General features: G+C 47.4%; 1 protein-coding gene across 1 annotated transcript in view; it reads right to left on the bottom strand.

Annotated features, from left to right (window-relative positions):
* Positions 1–18,862, bottom strand: part of Megf8 (multiple EGF like domains 8) — a 286,005-nt gene that overhangs the window by 29,852 nt on the left and 237,291 nt on the right. Inside the window, exons 33-34 of the mRNA XM_077673228.1 lie at positions 7,403–7,573; positions 3,724–3,863 (exon numbers count right to left, since the gene is read on the bottom strand). Coding sequence (XP_077529354.1) covers positions 3,724–3,863; positions 7,403–7,573 — 311 coding nt within the window. The remainder of the gene's footprint in view (positions 1–3,723; positions 3,864–7,402; positions 7,574–18,862) is intronic.

The following is an 18,862-nucleotide window of genomic DNA, read 5'->3' on the forward strand; positions in this document are numbered from 1 at the left end:
GACGTCTTCGCCAACGCCGCACCCGGGCGGTTGTCCCACACGATGCGAAGCCACTCGCGCATCATCGCACTGTCCATCCGTTGCGCCGCACACAAGTTGTCGATGTCTTCGGACAGGATTGCCTTCTTCTTAAAGGCCAACTGCACTCAATTTTTTTTTTTGTCCAAATAAGTAGTCTATGCTCTTAAAATCACCATGGCGAAATCCTTAGCTTCGTAATCACAGAGAGCGCTAGGTACCGCCGTTCAAAGTACCTCCGAGCAGACGACGTTTGCACCTGGCGGAGAGTCGCCGTAACAAGTTCCGAGCGGCCTGTGACGGAGGTTGGGGAACCTGTCCCGTGAAGCTCGCGCTTCTCCGGCGACTTGCAGGGCGCTCCGCCGGGCGCAGGGATGCGTTCGCCCGGGGTTTCTCTGCTACACCAGCGCGCTGTACCGGCGTCGCCATCAAATATTGTTTAAACTAAACGCATAGGCAGTAATATCCCCCATTTTTCTCAATGCAAAAAAAAATGATTAGAAGCCTAAACCTATTCAGGCGCTTGCGAACGTGTTGGAGTTAGCAAAACCCTTTTTACTTGAAAATAATATTTTTACTCAAAGAAAAAAATACAGTGGAATCTCGGTGATACGAATTCGGTTGATACGAATTTCGTTGTGATACGAATTTTCAAAATTCCCCGGCCAAAATGCATTGTACGCAATGTAAAAAAATTCGGATGATCCGTTCGCATTTATCACCCAGTGCGGGTGATACGAACACGCGAGCCGCGAGCAGATGACTGCGGCGTGGACGGGAGGCGGGAGTGTTTGTGCGGCCGTGTGGCCTTGGTCGCACGCAGGCACAAAAACATTAAGCGTGAACCGCATGGAGCGTTTTCTGCACACGAAAACGCGCCGCGCACGCCACAGGCGCGCTGACGCCACCGCGAATACCACCGTCCACCCGCATGCGGCGCGCGGCGCGGTAAGCCGCGGCAACATGGCGGCGTCAACGGCCGCGAAGTAGGGCGGGTAGCTCGACCGACCGCTTCTGACCGCTCTTTAAGGAACAAAAGAAGTTGCTTATGAAGTAAGGGAGCTGATAATGTGTCCGAAAACGACACTGTAAAGCATCGTCCGCGCGGCTAGGGAAAGCGCCTATCAAATATCCGCCACCGTGGTAAGCCTAAACATCTCCGGCGGAGCCAGCGGGCTGTCCGGAGCGCTTTCAAACTGCTGCCATGAAGAGCGTGCCTCCCCGTTGGCGCAAGTCGGCAGGCTCCTCCCACTACCGCGCGCGTCGCGCGTCATTTTACGAGCGAGGTAAAATCTGACGTGGGGGCGAAATCGTCGACGCGGGCGTCAAAAGAAAGCGCGCGCAAACGCCGACGCGCCCGAATCGCATGCGGTTCACGCTTGAGTTCGTGTGCGCGCGTCGCATCGGCGATGAGCGCGCGTTCTTTTGACGCCCGCGCTGACGATTCAGCCCGGCACCCAGGCGCCAGCCTCTGCCTCGGTTACCGCTAACGGCATTGGGAGCAGCCTCACGACTTGCGCCAATGGGGAGACGCGCGCCTCATTGTGATTGCGGCAATTTCGGAGCGCTAGCAGCAGCTGGCTGGGCCACCTTCGCGGTGGATATTTGGCGTAGATGACATTTTATAGTGCTTCTCCCATACTGTCAGCTCCTTTCCCGCATGAGCAATTTAATTTACACCTTGAGCTCTATATTAACAAAAGGTTAGAAGCGGTTGCTGAAGCTACCTGCACCTCTTCGCGGCAAGAGCCGACGCCATATTGCCGCCGCCTGTCGCATGCGCAGCACATTTCCATTTTTTCTCGTTTTCTGATGATACGAATTTTCGGGTGATACGAATATTTTTGCCGCCCCTTGAGATTCGTATGACCGAGATTCCACTGTAGCTCGAAAGGAGCACTTGCCTTACAGTTGTCATTCCTATTGCATTTACCACAGAAAAAAAAGATATATTATAAATTATTGACCACTTGCACTTCCGCGTCCAATATTGGCCTCATTTGGGCTGGCCCAACGCCACCTCTATCCTTTAGACATTTCCAAAAGTTTTACGACCCAAATAGAGTTCTTGTACACGCGGCTATAAACATTTGTGCGACTTTTGTCTCCCTAGCTAAGTGAACCAAAATCAGCTTTTCTCGTAGTAACAAATACACCCGCACAAATATTGGCCGTCGTATTTGAGAAATGCGAAAACTAAACTGCTCCTCTCCTAAACAATAGATTATATTTCTGTTTGGCTCCCAAGTGAAGTATTTACTTTGAGCGTTAGATTTAGTTTATTTGAAATTAAAACGTTTTCAACAGTACCTGTCTCTGGTTAAAGTAGAAGACAGCGCTAGACAGGAAGTGTTTTCGTGTTTTAGTGCGTCATTTAGCTCTGGAGGCGGGCTTATAGTTTCAGATCCCTTTAATAATTAGATTCTCGATGTGCACACAGGGGAAAAAATACTGGGCCGATATTCACGAAGCTGTTTGCATGTAACGTATAGTAGAAATAGTGATTTATCTCCGCCCGCGTGCGATTTGTTCCCTTCAGAGAGGGCGACGTATTAGCCGAGGAGTCGGCTATAATAAAAGCTGCTTTTCGATATCGTATCCGAGCAAATAGCTTTGTAAATCAGGGTCCGTTTTTTACTTGCAATGCCAAAAATTGCTATTCCAGCAGTTATTATGATGGAAAAAATTACTGTCGGGTGGTCTACTTCATCTAGATTGATTGCAACGGGATGCCGGAATTGCACCCAACTCCATTATCATGGGCAAACGTTAGTGGAAGTTTTTCTGTGGAAATAAAAAAGCGAAACGCGGCGCTACCACGCGCATTTGCAGGCGGCTCTGAACGGCCGCCGGCTCTGGCGCGGTCGCTTCCGTTCCCTCACGTACGTCACGTCCGGCCGCCGCTATGGCCGCCTTTTCTCTTCTCCATGTGAGATCCGTGGATGCTCGTAACACACAAAACGCGAACGACTCTCGAGACGAGAAGACGGGGAAAAAAAGCACTTCAACAGACGCGGAACAAAGAAATTCGAGTTCCATTTGGCGCGACGCTGACGATGTGCAGAACAACTCGGCGGCAGCGGCGAGGGGCGACCGGGTGACCTTCGCTCTCGCCCTCTCCCTCATACCGCTCGCGCCTCCCCTCGCACTCCTCTTGCACCGTGTTTTTGCGTTTTTGCATGTGCGTCACAAGGGCGACGAGTTCTTTCCAGATTCGGTTTTCCTCCTTTCACTTGGCGCGATGTTCCCGTTCCTCGTTTCCTTCAACTGGGATGGCTTTCTCGCCTTTCTCCGGACACGCGCGCCTCGTGGCTGAACTCGATTCCGAATATAACGCGAGGTGCGTTTTGGAGCATGTAATTTTGAAAAAAAAAACTCGCGTTATATTCGTGCAAATACGGTAAAAGCCTTTCCGGTACGTCTACACCGAGAGTTCTGCCTCCTGAAGCACAACATATTAACTTGTAACGCCATGTGAAGCTATCGACACGCACTCCACTCAGGGCCCCTGGAACTGCTGCTGTACCTCGTCTTCCGCCTATGTCCAGTGTTACAGTCGATGGGCCAGAGGACAAGGAGACTGAGGAAAAGAGGGGCAGAGAAGGGCACTGGGCAGGCCGCACCTCTCTTACAATAAGCAGCTGCAGCTAGACTGCTCGGTAGCCCATCCTCGTGGCCCCACGAGGCAGCCGCATTGTGACTTACGGTCGGCAGCCGTGGGCGATGTCTCTGCCTGCTATGAAGAAGCCCTCCACACACTCCTCGCACTGGGCACCCATCGTGTTGTTCTGGCAGAAGCGGCACACGGCTAACTCCAGGGGACCATGTTCGATCTGCTTGAAAGACTGCACAGGCCAAGGCAGCAAAACACACAAAGTCACACGCCACCGGATACAAAGATGCATGACCATGCACAAAACTTCACCTTAAAGGGACACTAATGGGTGGAAACAAGTTGGTCTGTATCGTCAGATTACGTTGCTGAGAATCTAAATACACCATTCTACCAACTAGCAGTTTATTAAGGCAGAAAATGCCAGAAATGTGAAAACATGTCGACACTTTGTACGCTTTTGGGTACTACGTTTTGTGACGTCACAAAAGTTGTGAACTGCAAAAGCTCATTGGAGAAGCATCTGTAGCTGTTTTCCTGAAATAAACAGTTCTAAAGGGGCCATGCAGACAAAACTCAAGTTTGTTTTATTCGAAAGATTTGGTGTTTTACAGTGCCCTCAGTGCTTGTCCAGCAGCAAACGATGCTTTATTCATTAAGAAATTAAACGTTTTAAGCCAAAATTTCGATTCTCCCGCTAAATCGTGTTTTTGTGACGTCAATGATGACGTATCTAGAGCTGAGCCTTAAAACTAAAGATAGCCTGCTAACCAGGGCTGCTACCATCTCACAGATGGCCATTTGGTTATCATGTTTATTGCCCACTTTCATAGATGGCACTGCAATACTGCTGAAGTGCCAGTGTTCACACTTTACTCCTGGCAGGACTTCTATAGCTTCCGTACTTTATTATTATTATTTTATTCCGTATTCTCTTCATACTAATCGTTTCATAAAACGTAAGCTATGACTTGAAAAACATGGCCATGTATGTGACTCTGCCGCTTATGTCAGTCGGTCAGTGTTGTGTCAGACAAGTCCAATGCGTGTTAGGCAGTGTCAGCCAGCAATGTGCCGCACTAACTGCTTCGGTGTTTACATGTTCGTTCGTAACTTTTATTGTTCACCCCACAATTCTTACTGCTATAAAAAGAATGTGCCCTACATTTTTAAGCGCAAATAGCTCGTTCAGCAAGCTCATAAGGCCTGCCTAATTTGAGTTCACTTTGGCTGGCCTCAGCCAATTGCACAGCTGGGCATATGACATCATGGGTTCTGTTGTGGGAAATGAGCTAGTGGGTCGCATGCCCATCCACTTTTTTCTTTAATTATATAGCTTATTTGAGCGAAGTTTTCGTTAAAAGTGGTGTCAGTATGATTCTAAAAAGGCAATCTTTCGAATGAATCAAACCTGGGTTTTGTCTTTTAATGTACCCACAGGACAGGGGCCAAGCTAGTGTACTGTGTACATTGTACTGCTTATACACTATTTGATGATGTGAAAGTCTGCAGAAGAATCACTGTGCAACAGGAATTCCCGTAGATACATTCAAGCCCATTTACAATGATACCGTTTATAATAACAATACAGTTAAACCTCATTATAACGAAATTGAATGGGCGCTGCGATTTGCTTCCTATAACCCATATTTCGTTATAGTCATTGTGGGCATTTACTGCAAATATTGTGCACTTCACTTACCCCCCAAAAATAGCGGGTGAAATAGGACCTCTCTGCATGGTGGTACACAAGAAAATAACCACAATCCAGAGATCGAAAGGAAAAGCCACACATGCAGTTTATTGCAGTTCAAAATATGTAACTCGTTACTTCAAAAAGGCTTTGCTGTGTCAGGGTTCGGAGCGAACGCGCACACACACACACCAAATCCTGATCGACCGTCCACACTTTATTCCACACGGCTCCTCGTCCCACCGCGTTTTCCCACTCCTCACTCTTGCGTCCCGCTTCGCCCACTTCCCCGTGCACCTAGCGCCATCTCTCCGTGCTCCGACGCACTACTTGCTCCTAACAGCTGCAAAGATGTCCATAACTGGCCATTGATGCATCTTACTGATGCGAACGATGGCTCGCTCAGCCTCGTGCCCGATGTGATGGTTTTATTATAGCCGCCTTCTGGTATAGTGTTATGGTCTATTGCTTTCGCTTCGGCGTGGTACATTCATGCTGCTCGTATCACGGGCGCAGCACAATAAAAGGCAAGACTGAGGCACTCCAGAAAATAAAAAATGCACAACTTCAGCAACGTGGCTGCCGTGGCGCACATCGGCAAGTGACAACAGTGACAACAGTCACTGGCGAGCGTGACAAGGGCGTGCATGCTGTGTGCATTGGCTGCAAGCTGTGTGCGGCGAGAAAAAGATAGGAATGACTTCGCGGGTGCAGCAGACGCATGGCGCGCCATCCAGTTTTGCGCACATTGCTGGAGGATGCATTGCAAGAGGTTTGAACAGCTAAATACAGTTGTCACGTTGTGCACCATCTCGCATGTGCATTGTGCACGGTTGTGAAATTGGCTCAAAATTTTAATTCCCAATGAATTGGTTCGTTACATCTTGTAACAGCCAAATTCTACCTTGTTAAAATGAGGTTTTAAATACATGGCTTCTATGGGGACTATTAAGGGGAATTATGATTTGCTTGTTACATCCATTATTTCATTATATCCCCTCTCGTTATAACGAGGTTTAACTGTAATCGTATATAACGATGAACAACTATGGCACGGTCCACTCTTGTATGCATTCTATGGCAAAATAAACCACCTATCACAATGTTCTAGTTCCGCAATATCTGCTATAATGATTAAATCCAGTTACAGCGTGCACCGAAAATGCAAGCGGCCGGCAGCATGTGCTGTAAGCTGCAATGCGCCCCACATCCCTTCCACCCTCAGAAAACGAGTCAACTGCACCCTTACGAGGAAGCGAGAGGAGGTGGAGAGCAGTTTTCCTTCCGAACCCCGCTCTCAGCGGCGCACATCGTTCCCGCGTCCGCCCGCAGCTTGTGCCATTCGCTTGCACACTCGGTTGTGTCACGTGCACACCGCTTTGGATTTGACTAGGTGCCTCTTCAACTGTCTATGTTTTTCCGCGGTAGGGACGTCAGGGCCGATGTTTTGGAAACGTCTGAGTGCCTCGCTGAAGAGGTGATCGTTGCATGGATACGTGCTGCGGACAGCACTGACCGTGATACTCGGATGACGCGGTTGCGCAGCCTACTCGAGTAGGGTCTTCACAGGAGGCACAGTGCATGATACAGCCCCTCACGGACTTCGTTTCTGCCAAGGACCATTCACTCTGCTAGGTTAAGCGGAGATAGATGCAGAGATAGATGCTCTTGAAAAAGATGTGCTAGCTTCGCATGAAGCCAACAAAGCCGACCGACTTATGGCAAATTTTTCTGAAAATAAGTAGTAGCATGACCTTGCTTGCATGCGAATAAAATTGTTTTGATTTCTGTTTTATCTTTTTTTTTTCCTAACACGCTTATAACAATTATCGGTTGTAACGACGGAATTCCCTAGGCACTTGAATATTGTTATTAGTGGACGAGACTGTACTAATAACAATCTAGACAATAACGTGACGGCTTTTTGAAGGAAGGAATGGATACAATATGCCAAGGACTCATCTTGGTGGAATGAAGACCTTTCCTGTAAGCTTTATTCTAACATGCTCTGTACTGCGCATTTCCGTTCCTCGTGCTCCAAGGGTGAAAGTGGGCGACAGAGCCACAAGAGTGCTTGCCTCAAGGAATTCGGCGGGCGACAGGCTGCCTGCCGACTCGTTGAAGTCCAACTGGCCTGCCTCGACGCAGATGTTGGTGTGCTGGTGGCAGTACTCGAGGCAGGGCACACAGCGGCCACCCTGGGCTGGGTTGCCCACGTAGAAGGGCTCGCAGTGGCCACACTGGGGGCCCTGCACAGGCAGCACCGCATCGTGGCATACACGGCGTGGAAACAGGCGGGCATGGAGAAACTCGTGTGCCAACCGCATATGCGAATTGAGCCAATGCAAGACCACATGGCCATTCAAAGGTATCATCCCACTGCACACTGCAGTGAAGGGTATCTATCAGATAACAGGTGTGGAATCGAAGGAAGTGGGACAGAGAGCATTCCAAGTTAGCAGGTGTCTCCAAGCAAATGATGCAGCTCTGACATGGCTTTTTGCTGCATTTTGCCGATCGAAAATAAGGGGTACGTTAAAGGAGCCATGAAGAGAAAACACAAGTTTGGTTCATTCAAAAGATTGCCCCGTTAGAATCATACTGACACCACTTTTAACGTAAACTTCGCTCAAATAAGCTACATAATTAGGAAAAAAGGGAATGGCCATGCGACCCACCAGCTCATTTCCCGCAACAGAACCTATGATGTCATTCGAGCCAGCTCTGCGATTGGCGGAGGCCGGCAGAAGCAGACGCAAATTAGGTAGAGCTTACAAACTAGCCGAACGAGCGATTTGCGCTTAAATTTAGAGCACATTCTTTACAAAGCAGTAAGAATGATGGGACAAACAGTGGAAGTTACGAAAGCACATGTAAACATAGAAGTACTGATGCGTAATGCTGTTCGTACTGCGCACAGCATGCTTGGTTTAGCTGCACAGCACTACGGGGCTTGGGGTTGTCTCAGAAGACACTGGCCGATTGACGCAAGCAACGGTGTCTTACGTGACCACATTTGTCGAGCGAGCACTGTGTCAGGGAACGAATATTTTCTCCCAGAACAAAAACAAGCCAGGTTTAAATACGGGCAAAAACAAACCAAACGCTTGCCACGGTATGGTGGCGCCATCTAGGTTCGGGTAACGTAAAGAAACGCGGGAACAAACCAACAACGCTGTAGAGAGTGGAGACAACCTTTGAACGGTCCCGTGCCGCCGCAATTGGGCCAACGTGCTCAACGCGTTGTTCTTTTCGTTTCCCACGAGACCTAGCAACGCGAAACAAACAATATGATTCAAACTTCTTCAGTAAACCGCGTTGCGGCGATAATTTTAGCACGGTTTTGACACAATGACTTGCTTCGGCGGCAAGCGAGCGACCCAAAATGACGGCGCCAGCGTATACGTGTCTCTACCCTCTACGGCGGATGCGTGAATGAAGGTATTCTAGGCTGCAGAGCGGTCGGTTCCTGTGATGTCATTGCAGAACACGAAAACAAACGATTTAGCGGGAAAATCAAAATTTTAACCTAAATTGTTTAATTTCTCAGTGAATAAAGCATCATTTGTATCCGGACAAGCGCTGGGGGCACTATAAAACACGAAATCTTTCGAAGAAAACCAACTTGCATTTTCTCTTCATGGCTCCTTTAAGAAGAGAAAGACCACAATCGTCAATGCCAGCCACAAGGCACGAGCCTCGACCATCCGTAGAGTCATATCCCCACGTAGTACTTTTCGCGATGAAGTCCCCGCCGATGATAATTGGAGTGTGGGGATACTGCAAGGCAAGGTGGTGTAACCAATTATAGTTAATAGATTTCTGAGAGCCGGTGACTGGGCAGTAATACACAGAGGCTGCGAGTAGTGGTTTCCTACCAGGTAGGCACACCTGCACTATAACCACCTCGTGATCCTTGGAGAATTGGCCCGGGACGGACACCTTGCAGCAACCAAGGTCTGATCGCACTAAAACAGCCGCTTGTTCCACCACTGATGGTTGGGCGGGGGATGAGACTTTGCCTTGGTGAGTTACTGACGGTTCTGAATAAGTTGTGAAGCCTCTAATTTTCGGCATGGATCTCGTTTTTTGAAGGAGAATAAGAACTTGTAAAATTTGCGCTACTCGACTTGAAAAAATGGAGCCGATTGATTAAAACTGCGACAGTTCCATCGCAAAACGCTGAGAGACCGCTTCATTGTCCAAGGGCACTGCGGGGAGTAATCTTTCTTGGCGGTGGGATGGCTTCATTCGGAACACCGGGAAGGGTTTGGATGAAGTTCATCATGGCTGTAGTTTGCTAAGCATATTGTTCTGTGAAGGTCCGGAGCTTGTCCATATCAGCTAACCGAGTGCGGCGTTCTTGCTGGATGTCTCCACGAATAAATTTCAAAACTTGCATAATATCGTTCGTTTCAGTACCTTTTTCCAACGCTTGACGTTAATACTACGGCTCTTCCGTTGCATCGGCATCGAGGGTGCGGGATTACGGATGGCTGACTTTGCCTCCACCAGAGTCCCACAAGCGCACGTGCGGCAGTAACTGAGCCTTCTGAGGCCATACCAAGGGTAATTGGGGCACAGAGGCTCCTCCCTTAGTCCGAGGGCACTCAGGGTCCAGTCCCACCACTGGTGGGCCAGGAGGACGCAAGCCCGATCGAGACTACCGGGCGTTCAGACCGGTAGCCCGAACGAGGTTAGAGGTCGAAGATGACCTGTGCACGGACGCTCGGTTGGGTAAAGTCAAATACGTGGCCACCCCGGATAGGCCGGGATGGTAGTCATTGCACGGATTACCCACACCTCTGAAGTGTGGTGGTTGGGGGCCAGGCTGAGTTGGCTCGCCCTCCAGAAAGGAAAAGAAAGAACTCGTCTTTCCGTCACACGGCTGTACGGCCAATGCCACACACCCCTGTAGCCGCCGGACCCGTAGGTACCGGCATTGCCCGTGGGACACCGCATTGAGACGCACATGTGGGCGGGGACGGGAGAGTGCGGCACATCCAAGGAGGTTGTATCTGGAGTGGAGGCCGCCCATAGCGGGCAACTCGGGGAGGTGAAGCCAGGCGAACCGGTCGGCGGCCATATTGCTATGAGCAGAAAAGGTGCTGAGCCGGCAGGGACGTTGAAGTGCGGTCGTGTTTTTTTTTTTTGCTTTACAAGAAAGAAAACGATGAGTAAGCTGGTTTATCGATTACGATAGTTGAGGGCAGCCTGAATTTTGCCTTACGTGGAAGGTATTGACGTATAGATATGGTTCAAGCAGCGAGTTCGCGTGTGTATATCGCGTGGTGAACAGAGCTGTCGCCGCGGGAAAACGCGTATATAGCGCTTGGCTAAAGACACCACCCCTGCTTTTATTTCAATAAACGTTTATTCAGATTGGCCGTGATTTCACGCTGAAAGTGCAGGACACGCGACAGCGTGATTATTTGACGCTTGTTTCTTTTATCGGCATTCTGGGATTAATTAATGATTAATGAATAATAACGCAGCTCTCACACCCAAGCAAGCTCTGTAGACATAGTTTAGCGGTTCGAATGGTTTTTAGGCAGTACTGCAAGGAATCATATGCATCAGCTGATATTGCAATCTTTATATGTACTGCACATGTGCGTTTACACAGAAAAGCCTTTTGTAAAAGTTACAAAAGGCCTTTATTGTTGCGTAGTACCAATATAGCGATGCAATGCCGTTGGAATTATTGATCTACATTCAGTATTACAGTTGAACCTCGATATAGCGAACCTCGATTTAATGAAATTCACGATATAACGAATTTTTTCAAGTTTTCTATCAAAATTTTGCTAAATCCACGTATTTTTATCTCGATTTTACGAAGTAATTTCGTGCGGCGCTTTCGATTTAACGAAGTCATGGCAAGAAAGGAAGAACGAAATTCCGGTCGAGGCACATTTTATTTTGCCTCTGAGAGCCTACATTGAAAACATTCAGTACTCACATAAACTCTTAAAAGGCTAAAATGAAAGAAAAGCGGTGAATTATGCGGTTGACAACAATTAAAAGCGATGAAAGAAGCTGCTCAATAACCGTTAGCGGTCATGGATGGTTTAATAGTGTGGCCACCATTTTGACGTCTCCATCGTTGCCTACGCCAGCGCCCTCTATGCTTAGGCTGCCGAAGCCTACTTCAAGTGTTTTTTTCTACGCGTCCTTGCTGACGGTGCTGCTGCTCTAGGTTGTCCTCGCCGATAACCACATTATATTTTGTTCCTCCATCATTAGATGAGTCTTATAAGCAGCATGAGCACTCCAAGAGAAAGAAAAGTGTTCCGAACAAGAGCCTGAGGAAGTGTCGGTGAAACCGAAGGCCAACGAAGTGATGGGTGCCATCGACGTTCTGCGGAGGCACGCGGGCACACGTGAATGTTTAAAAGAGCCATGAAGAGAAAACACAAGTTTGGTTCATTCGAAAGATTGCCTCGTTAGAACCATAACGACACCACTTATAACGCAAACTTCGCTCAAATAAGCTACATAATTAGGAAAAAAGGAAATGACCATGCGACCTACCAGCTCATTTTCCGCAACATAACCTATGATGTCACTTGAGAATGCTCTGCGATTCGCGGAGGCCGGCAAAAGCAAACGCATGTTAGGCAGGGCTTACAGTTTGCATAGCGAGCTAAATGCCCGTGAAACATACTGCACATTCTTTTTATGACAACAAACGGTGGAGTAAACGGTTGAAGTTCCGAACGAACACGCAAGCGTGTGCGCCAATGTGTACGAAACTACTGCCGGCCGAGCTCGACATCTCGCCGTCGCGCAGACGAATTTTCGGGTTCGAGGCTCTTAGGGACCAATGAACCGTTCCAGCACGTACAGCCGCGACCTTGCTTGGTATCTTAATCCCTTGACAGGCGGTTGGCCGTCATATCGCCAACCAGCAAAGGTAAAAATAGAAACGAGGGGAGTAAGGAACAGCAAAAAGCGACGAGATAGTGCCAGTCGTCGCAGAAGCTACGAATGGTGTTGGCTTGCTGCTGTCGTTACAAGCTTGTTTCCAGTTTACAGCCACTGAAAACTTCAGTTTGTTCGAGTACTTTACAATGAAATTTCGTTGCTGCGTTTTTAAATGCCCATGTAGTACGGGCAAATCGTCGAGGAAGTGCGACATCCCCGCCGGTGAGGAGATCTCCTTTCATGTGCTGCCCAACGACGAACCTCGGCGAAGCAAGTGGCTACGTTTTGTGAACTTTGCAAACGGAGGAGAAAGAGAGCTAAAGGAAGTACGAGTGTGCTCGCTTCATTTCCGAGGAAGTGATTACAGCAGGGACCCTTACGTTAGCTCACTCCTGGGACATGCTGGCGCTCCTCGCCGACTTCGTCAAATCGCCGTCAAAGCGCTCTGACCTTGGGGGAAAAAATGCCGTACACACCGCGCATTGACGCTCGTATCTTTCTGGTCGAAGCAGAGAGCTCGCGCGAACGGCTTTCCATACACGACACCGGCCAACTGGCGTAAGTGATACTGCTACTGAAATTGAACTATTATTAACCGTAATAAAAATACGGCACATACGTACCAGTCTGTATTCGTCTGTCGCGACGGGGCTGACGAAGCAGCAGTGCTGACGGCAGGGCGTTCGTCTGTTGTGGCTATCGCGGAATGGTCGCTTTCCCGTCCACCGCGTATCCCACAACTCTTGCCGCTCGTGCACTTAGAAGCATTGAGCGTTCAAGTGGTGTGAGGTTGTTAAATGCAAGCCCGAGCTGCTCGGCGAGAGTTTTGTTCTCCGGATCAGGCGATTCCATGACTAGGGCTGCGGGTGCACTAGGTTTTACTAGTATTTTTAAAATGGCCGCCGTCTAGGTCGACTCCCGCGTGTGGGTGCTATATGGAGTCGACATACTAAGTATCTGTTTCATGGACCGGCTCGTATGACGCCATTGTTCACGTCACGGAATGTTCAATTTTAGCGGGAGATTTAAAATTTTGGCTTAAATTTCCTTGTTTCTCAGTGAATAAAGCATCATTTGCTTCCGGGAGAGCGCTTGGGGTACTATGAAACACCTAATCTTTCGAATAAAACAAACTTTTGTTTTCTCTTCCAATGCTCCTTTAAGAGCAAGCTTTGTTAACGCTGTCAGCATACGAGCGTCACGTAAAGCCCACCCTGGGCAAGAAACGCCAAGCACTGCTTACGGACTTCTTCACTACGGCTTGAACATCGAGTGCTGGAGGCAATAAATTGCTCTCCGAACGTGGTAAAAACGTGTTCATTAGACAGCTGCGATGCGGAGAAATCGGTTTCTTTAGGGCTCGGCGGGCATAAAAGTAATTGCTTAATCAAATTTGGCCAGAAGATATTTAATGTAAGCTTTCCGCTTTAGCGGGAGCACGTAAGCGCTGCTCCACAAAGTGAAGCGGTCCCTGTGTACTCCGCTCAACTCTCAATCATGGCTTTATCTCTAATGTCGTGGTGGCATCACGCGCCCATACTGCAGAGCCTTTGTGCATGAAAAAAGTCTTTTGAAAGCTTCTTCCGCTGTTGGCCCGCCGCACCCCTTAACGCCGCGCCTAAGCCTACCACTGAACGGACGAAAAGAGGCGTAACTTCGAACCAGCACCTCGCCGGGGTGAAGTTCACGGGGCATGGACGCGGGTTCAATTGACTAACAGCGGCGTTTAGTAGTGACCGAAATGAAAAAAAGAAAAAAGTGGAAACCTAGTCTGCTATCATATTTAATGAGGCGTTGCGGAAAAAGCACCTGTTTTACGACGACACGAACTACTGTCGAGTATCCGAATTCCATTGCCTAAGTGTTGAAGCTCTTAACTCACACAATTTTCGCGGCCAGCTTTAGTACAAATTTCGCTTTAAGTGGAGAGGTAACTACATAGCAGTTGTTTCTGAGCGATGCGCAAGGTTTTGAAACCTCAATAACTGGTTAAATTAACTGTAAAATCGAAACCTCGATTTTACGAAATTCTCGATTTAACGAAATTTTCGCCTGCAAGTACGACTTCGTTACATCGAGGTTTAACTGTAGCTGCGCCAGAAGCAATTAAGTGCACCTCTCCCCACTTGCCGATCAATTCCTCCTCCTTCTCTGCTTCTTTCAAAGCAGCTGGAAACACTGGGAATAGCCATGTGACATCGCGACGCTCGACTTCCGTTCTCCGCTAGCTACATTCCTGCACCTAGGCACGCGTCAATCGCTGCAGACCCGCCTTTGCCTCGGGATCACGCAGGAAGGGGGAAGAGCAACCGGAAGCCAATTGCAGCGACATTGCCGGCGACCGACGATTGGCCGAATCAGGGGGGCGCCTCGCCATTGCGTCAGCCGCGATCGCCGTTGCGTCAGCCGCGGTCGGCTCGCTGCGGCGGCACACTCATCGGCTGAGAAAGGCGATCTTCAAAAATTGTTTACAAATTATCCGTATGGAGCTCACACTTGGCTCAAAAATCCCCCGTTATGTGTTCTACCACCTCAATGCATTTGATTGCCACCTTCACAAAACTTTTCTGGGTCCCTTTAATAACAGTGTTTGCCTAAACAAGTATTCAGGAACCACATAAGATGGATGTACAGACTAAATGGCTTTTATGCCATTAAATGCCATTGAAGTGTTTAACTCTTTCGCTACCGCGCCTATCAAAATCGATCAATGTGATCGATACTTTTGGGAGCGCCTTTTCATAGCGTTCCAGGCGTTTCTCGAACAAGTAAAGCTGTTCGGAGTTAAATCAGAAAATGGCCTTTCAAAATCAGTTTTGTTTTCATTTTGCAACGGAAACGTGATTTTTGACACGCTTTTGAATCACCTGGTTGTGGAAAAGGGGCGTGGTCATCGCGCCTCAAGGCTACCAACGAAGAATGCGTGCAACTCGTAATTACTCTGCACCAGCGCTTGTTTTTTGCTATCAGGGCGTGAATGGGGAACTAGCAAACGATTTTCAATCGTCAGGTTCACGCTCTGACAGTAATAATCCCAGAAATCGGCTGAAAATGTCAAGCAGTGCCTGGTTGCAAAGCTACTTTATGATTTTAGGCAGTTTTATTGCCTTTGCGCAAGTTGTCCTAAGTACTCTGGTAGTTCTACTTACCCCAGGACCATTCCCAAACAGTTTACAACAGTTTCGGTTTCGTTTCTGCATCGCGAAATTCATATTTAGCGCAACTACGCAGTTACCCAACTTCAAGGCTACCTGCCATGGCGCCTGAAGCGTCCGCGACTGATCCTCGAACAAAGCACGCCGCTCTTCATTTCCCCCCACCCTAACCCGATTTCTGGGATAAGAACTTCAGATGCAAGTCAAAAGGTCACACCCAGTCGCCAGATATCTGTTTCGCCGAGGACAGCGCTTCAAACCGGCCTTACACTGCCAGCTGTTCGCCTTCCAGTTTCGTTTTCATGCGAGGGTATATCCGGGTGTCTAATGTTGCTGCTTAGTTGAACTGTCTATTCGGACGGAGTCTCTGATAAGTTTTTGTACTGTTTCATTTGAAAAATGTTAGGTGGCGCTGCAATAGAGGAGGCTCGTTGTGCTGATCTTTTTTAGCGCGCGACTGCTACTCGGCCAAAGATTGCAGGGGACGATTCTAGCTCATCGTACCTCATTTTTGCGAGCAAGGCTACAATTGCGAGTAAGAAGATGATAATAAAGCTCAGCTTTATGTTTTGAGAGATAACTGACCGTGAACGACAACAAACATCAGCCACGGCGTTCCGTTTTCAACTTCATGCATGTTTTTTTCTGCATCGCGTGCTTGTCCAAATATTGTGCTCGCTGTAAATGCAAAGTCAGCCATTGACAAGATGTTTTTACGTTATGTGGGGGCAAATTGGTGCCTCTGATAACGTCAAACCGCCAGATTTATTCCAAGGAACCACCCAAAATTGCACAGTTTGAATTAGAGGTTGGGCTTCATCGCATGACACGAGCACCGTGCGTGCTAACATTTTTTTTTTATATCTGAAAAACTGTTCCGCGCAAGTCGACATTTTTTTTAGGGTGTGTTTTTGAAATGTTTCCCTGCAAAATGTATATTCTAATTTTTTTCTACTACCGGTGGTTTGATATACACAACTCCTTTTTTATCATTTTTTTCGACAACTTGACAAAACTTTTGATTTTGATATTTTTTTTCACAACTATGATATGTGAAAACCTTTAAAAAACTGGTGTTATTGGAAAGGCCGTTAAATAATCTGCATTTTGTGATCCTGCAATTAGTGCCTAAAAAATTTTTTAGCAGAAAAAAAAATGTTTTCTTGGACCCCCCAAAATTGGTCAATTTTCTGCGGTAGCGAAAGAGTTAAGGCAAGCGTCACCTTTTCCATCAGTTCAGCGGGTGGCTGCATCATTCAAGGAAGACTGCATCTTAAACTGTCTAGATGGTAGAGATGACTATGAACTTCATGAGAGCAACAAAGCCAGTGGATCTGACAGCTATACAGTGCATGAATGTTGTTTAGCTAAGCCTAAATGCCTTTGTGGACTTGCTCAAAGGTGAGGAATGAAATAACGTTTTTGGGTCATTCCTATTGTCTTCTGTTGGCACACAATTTTTTTTTAGTTTCTTGGGTCCTCCAACTCACTGTCACCAAATAGTCGAATAAATATGGTAGTTTTTTGTCACCCGTTTCAAATTCACTAGAAAAGTTTTCTGGCTTGTGGTGCCAGCCGGAACGTATACCATGGTTCCGATTTCTGCCGAGGTTTCTAGCCTTCAGCTTGGCAACAATTTTGTGAAACAAAGCAAAAAACACCTCTAGTTCAAAGGCTGTAGTCTTCCTGTAGTCTTCCTGTGACTGAGCAGGGAGGACTGCCGGAAAGCATCACAAATTTTTTTATTCCATTGTACCTTCTTTTGATTTTATTGATGCACTTCAGGACACCATGTCTGATGATGACAATAAACACTTAGATAACACTTAATCTTATGTTTCAGTTCTGACAGTGATGGTTCACTAAACCAACTTGAGACATTCAAAGTTGTTGTCTGATAAATTATGCTTTAGAATAGCGGAGAGCAGTGGCAGCTTGAATGGCTTGTTTATATTCAGAAATTTCATAAAATTCAGGTGGTTTGAACAAAATTTCCAGCCAATTGCCATACAGATTACTGTTTTGTCCCCAATACATCATTTTTTTGCCATTCAGCAACTTCTGAAGCTAATGCTTTGGTTATTTTTGTAGACTCCTTAGGTGAACAGGGGTGAGACAGCTGAATCAGATTTGGGAGCAGTTTTTGGAGCAGCGAAATCTCGATTTTGGAGCAGAAGAACCTTGATTTGGAGCAGACATTCACTATGTCACCTTAGGAGCCTAAAAATGAAATCTTTGGCTACTCTAGGGAGTGCACTTTTTAATGGGTTTTGAACGTACAATTAGAGTATCACAAGGCACGAACTGTACTATCTTTTTACAAGCCATTTATAAATTCTTGGGCTCTATGCATAGATAGCACGGAGTGCCGTTGAAAACATCGAATCGAAAACCTAAGCAATCGTAAGGCATTTTCATTATCATGTGAACGCTGAAATTATTATTTTTGTAATCCCAGACTCAGCTTTACACACAATTGTAGAGGCATGGCAAAAGTTGCGCAAAGCGTGGTGACAATCTTCGCACCCCACCAGCCCTCCCATTTCAATCCCCATGGTGCGCATTCACTAGGATCGCAATTTTATTAACGTTGGTATGCTTAGCCAGCTCCCTCTTGGCATTAAATTTCACTTCAGATAGATAAACCATTATTACTAGCGTGCAATAATAGCCCGTCCCGCCATCGGCCACTGCTTGAACATTTTGCGGCGATGTAACCTGCGCCGCGCCACTTCTGCAGTGTCAATCGTCCCATTTCCGCCACTCGCAAGCTTGCTGTCAAAGGCAGCAATAACTCAGCGTTTTATTACAACACCGCAATGAGTCTGAAATTTCACTTCAAGCACGCACCGCGCCTCTCACTCGAGGCCGAAACACGGCGAATTTACGGGCCCCACGTTGTTTTTGATGAACTCCCGTTCGAGTCACGCAACTTCCCTCAACAGATCAAACGACTAAATGAAAACCCAGCCACCCTTATAACCAAAACCACAGTAGAAATCGGCACAGAGCACTCTGCCTGAACAACGAGCAACTGCTTCGGCTGCTTTGCCCGGCGGCCATGTGTTCCAATATTCACCACACCAAGATGGCAGCGCCCAGTAAAGTCGTTCTGGAGATACGGCGCTCCGAAAATTGCCGTCTTTTCATCAATTTTCACCAGTAATACGTATTTTTTCTACAGGACTTTGCAATTGTTTCCCATGGGAAAACTTTAAAAAACTCACAGAATATAACATGTGCAACCCGACATGGTGACCTTCGAAAAAACTATCTTCGGGACAATTTTATGCGTTTTTTTTATTGAATGGTCAATCAATTAAACCTTTCAAACAGGATCACCTTGGGGGTGCTGGAAAATTATGCCTTCAGTAAGCATTTTTCCCCACTGAAACTGGCGGGAGCGTTAAAATCCTTGGCTCTCAGACTGTTTTGGAGCAGTTTGGTGCAATTTTT

The sequence above is a fragment of the Haemaphysalis longicornis genome, unplaced genomic scaffold (assembly GCF_048455015.1).
Source record: "Haemaphysalis longicornis isolate Haplotype H1 unplaced genomic scaffold, Haemaphysalis longicornis Haplotype H1 scaffold_1, whole genome shotgun sequence".
In the NCBI taxonomy this organism is placed as follows: Eukaryota; Metazoa; Arthropoda; class Arachnida; order Ixodida; family Ixodidae; genus Haemaphysalis; species Haemaphysalis longicornis.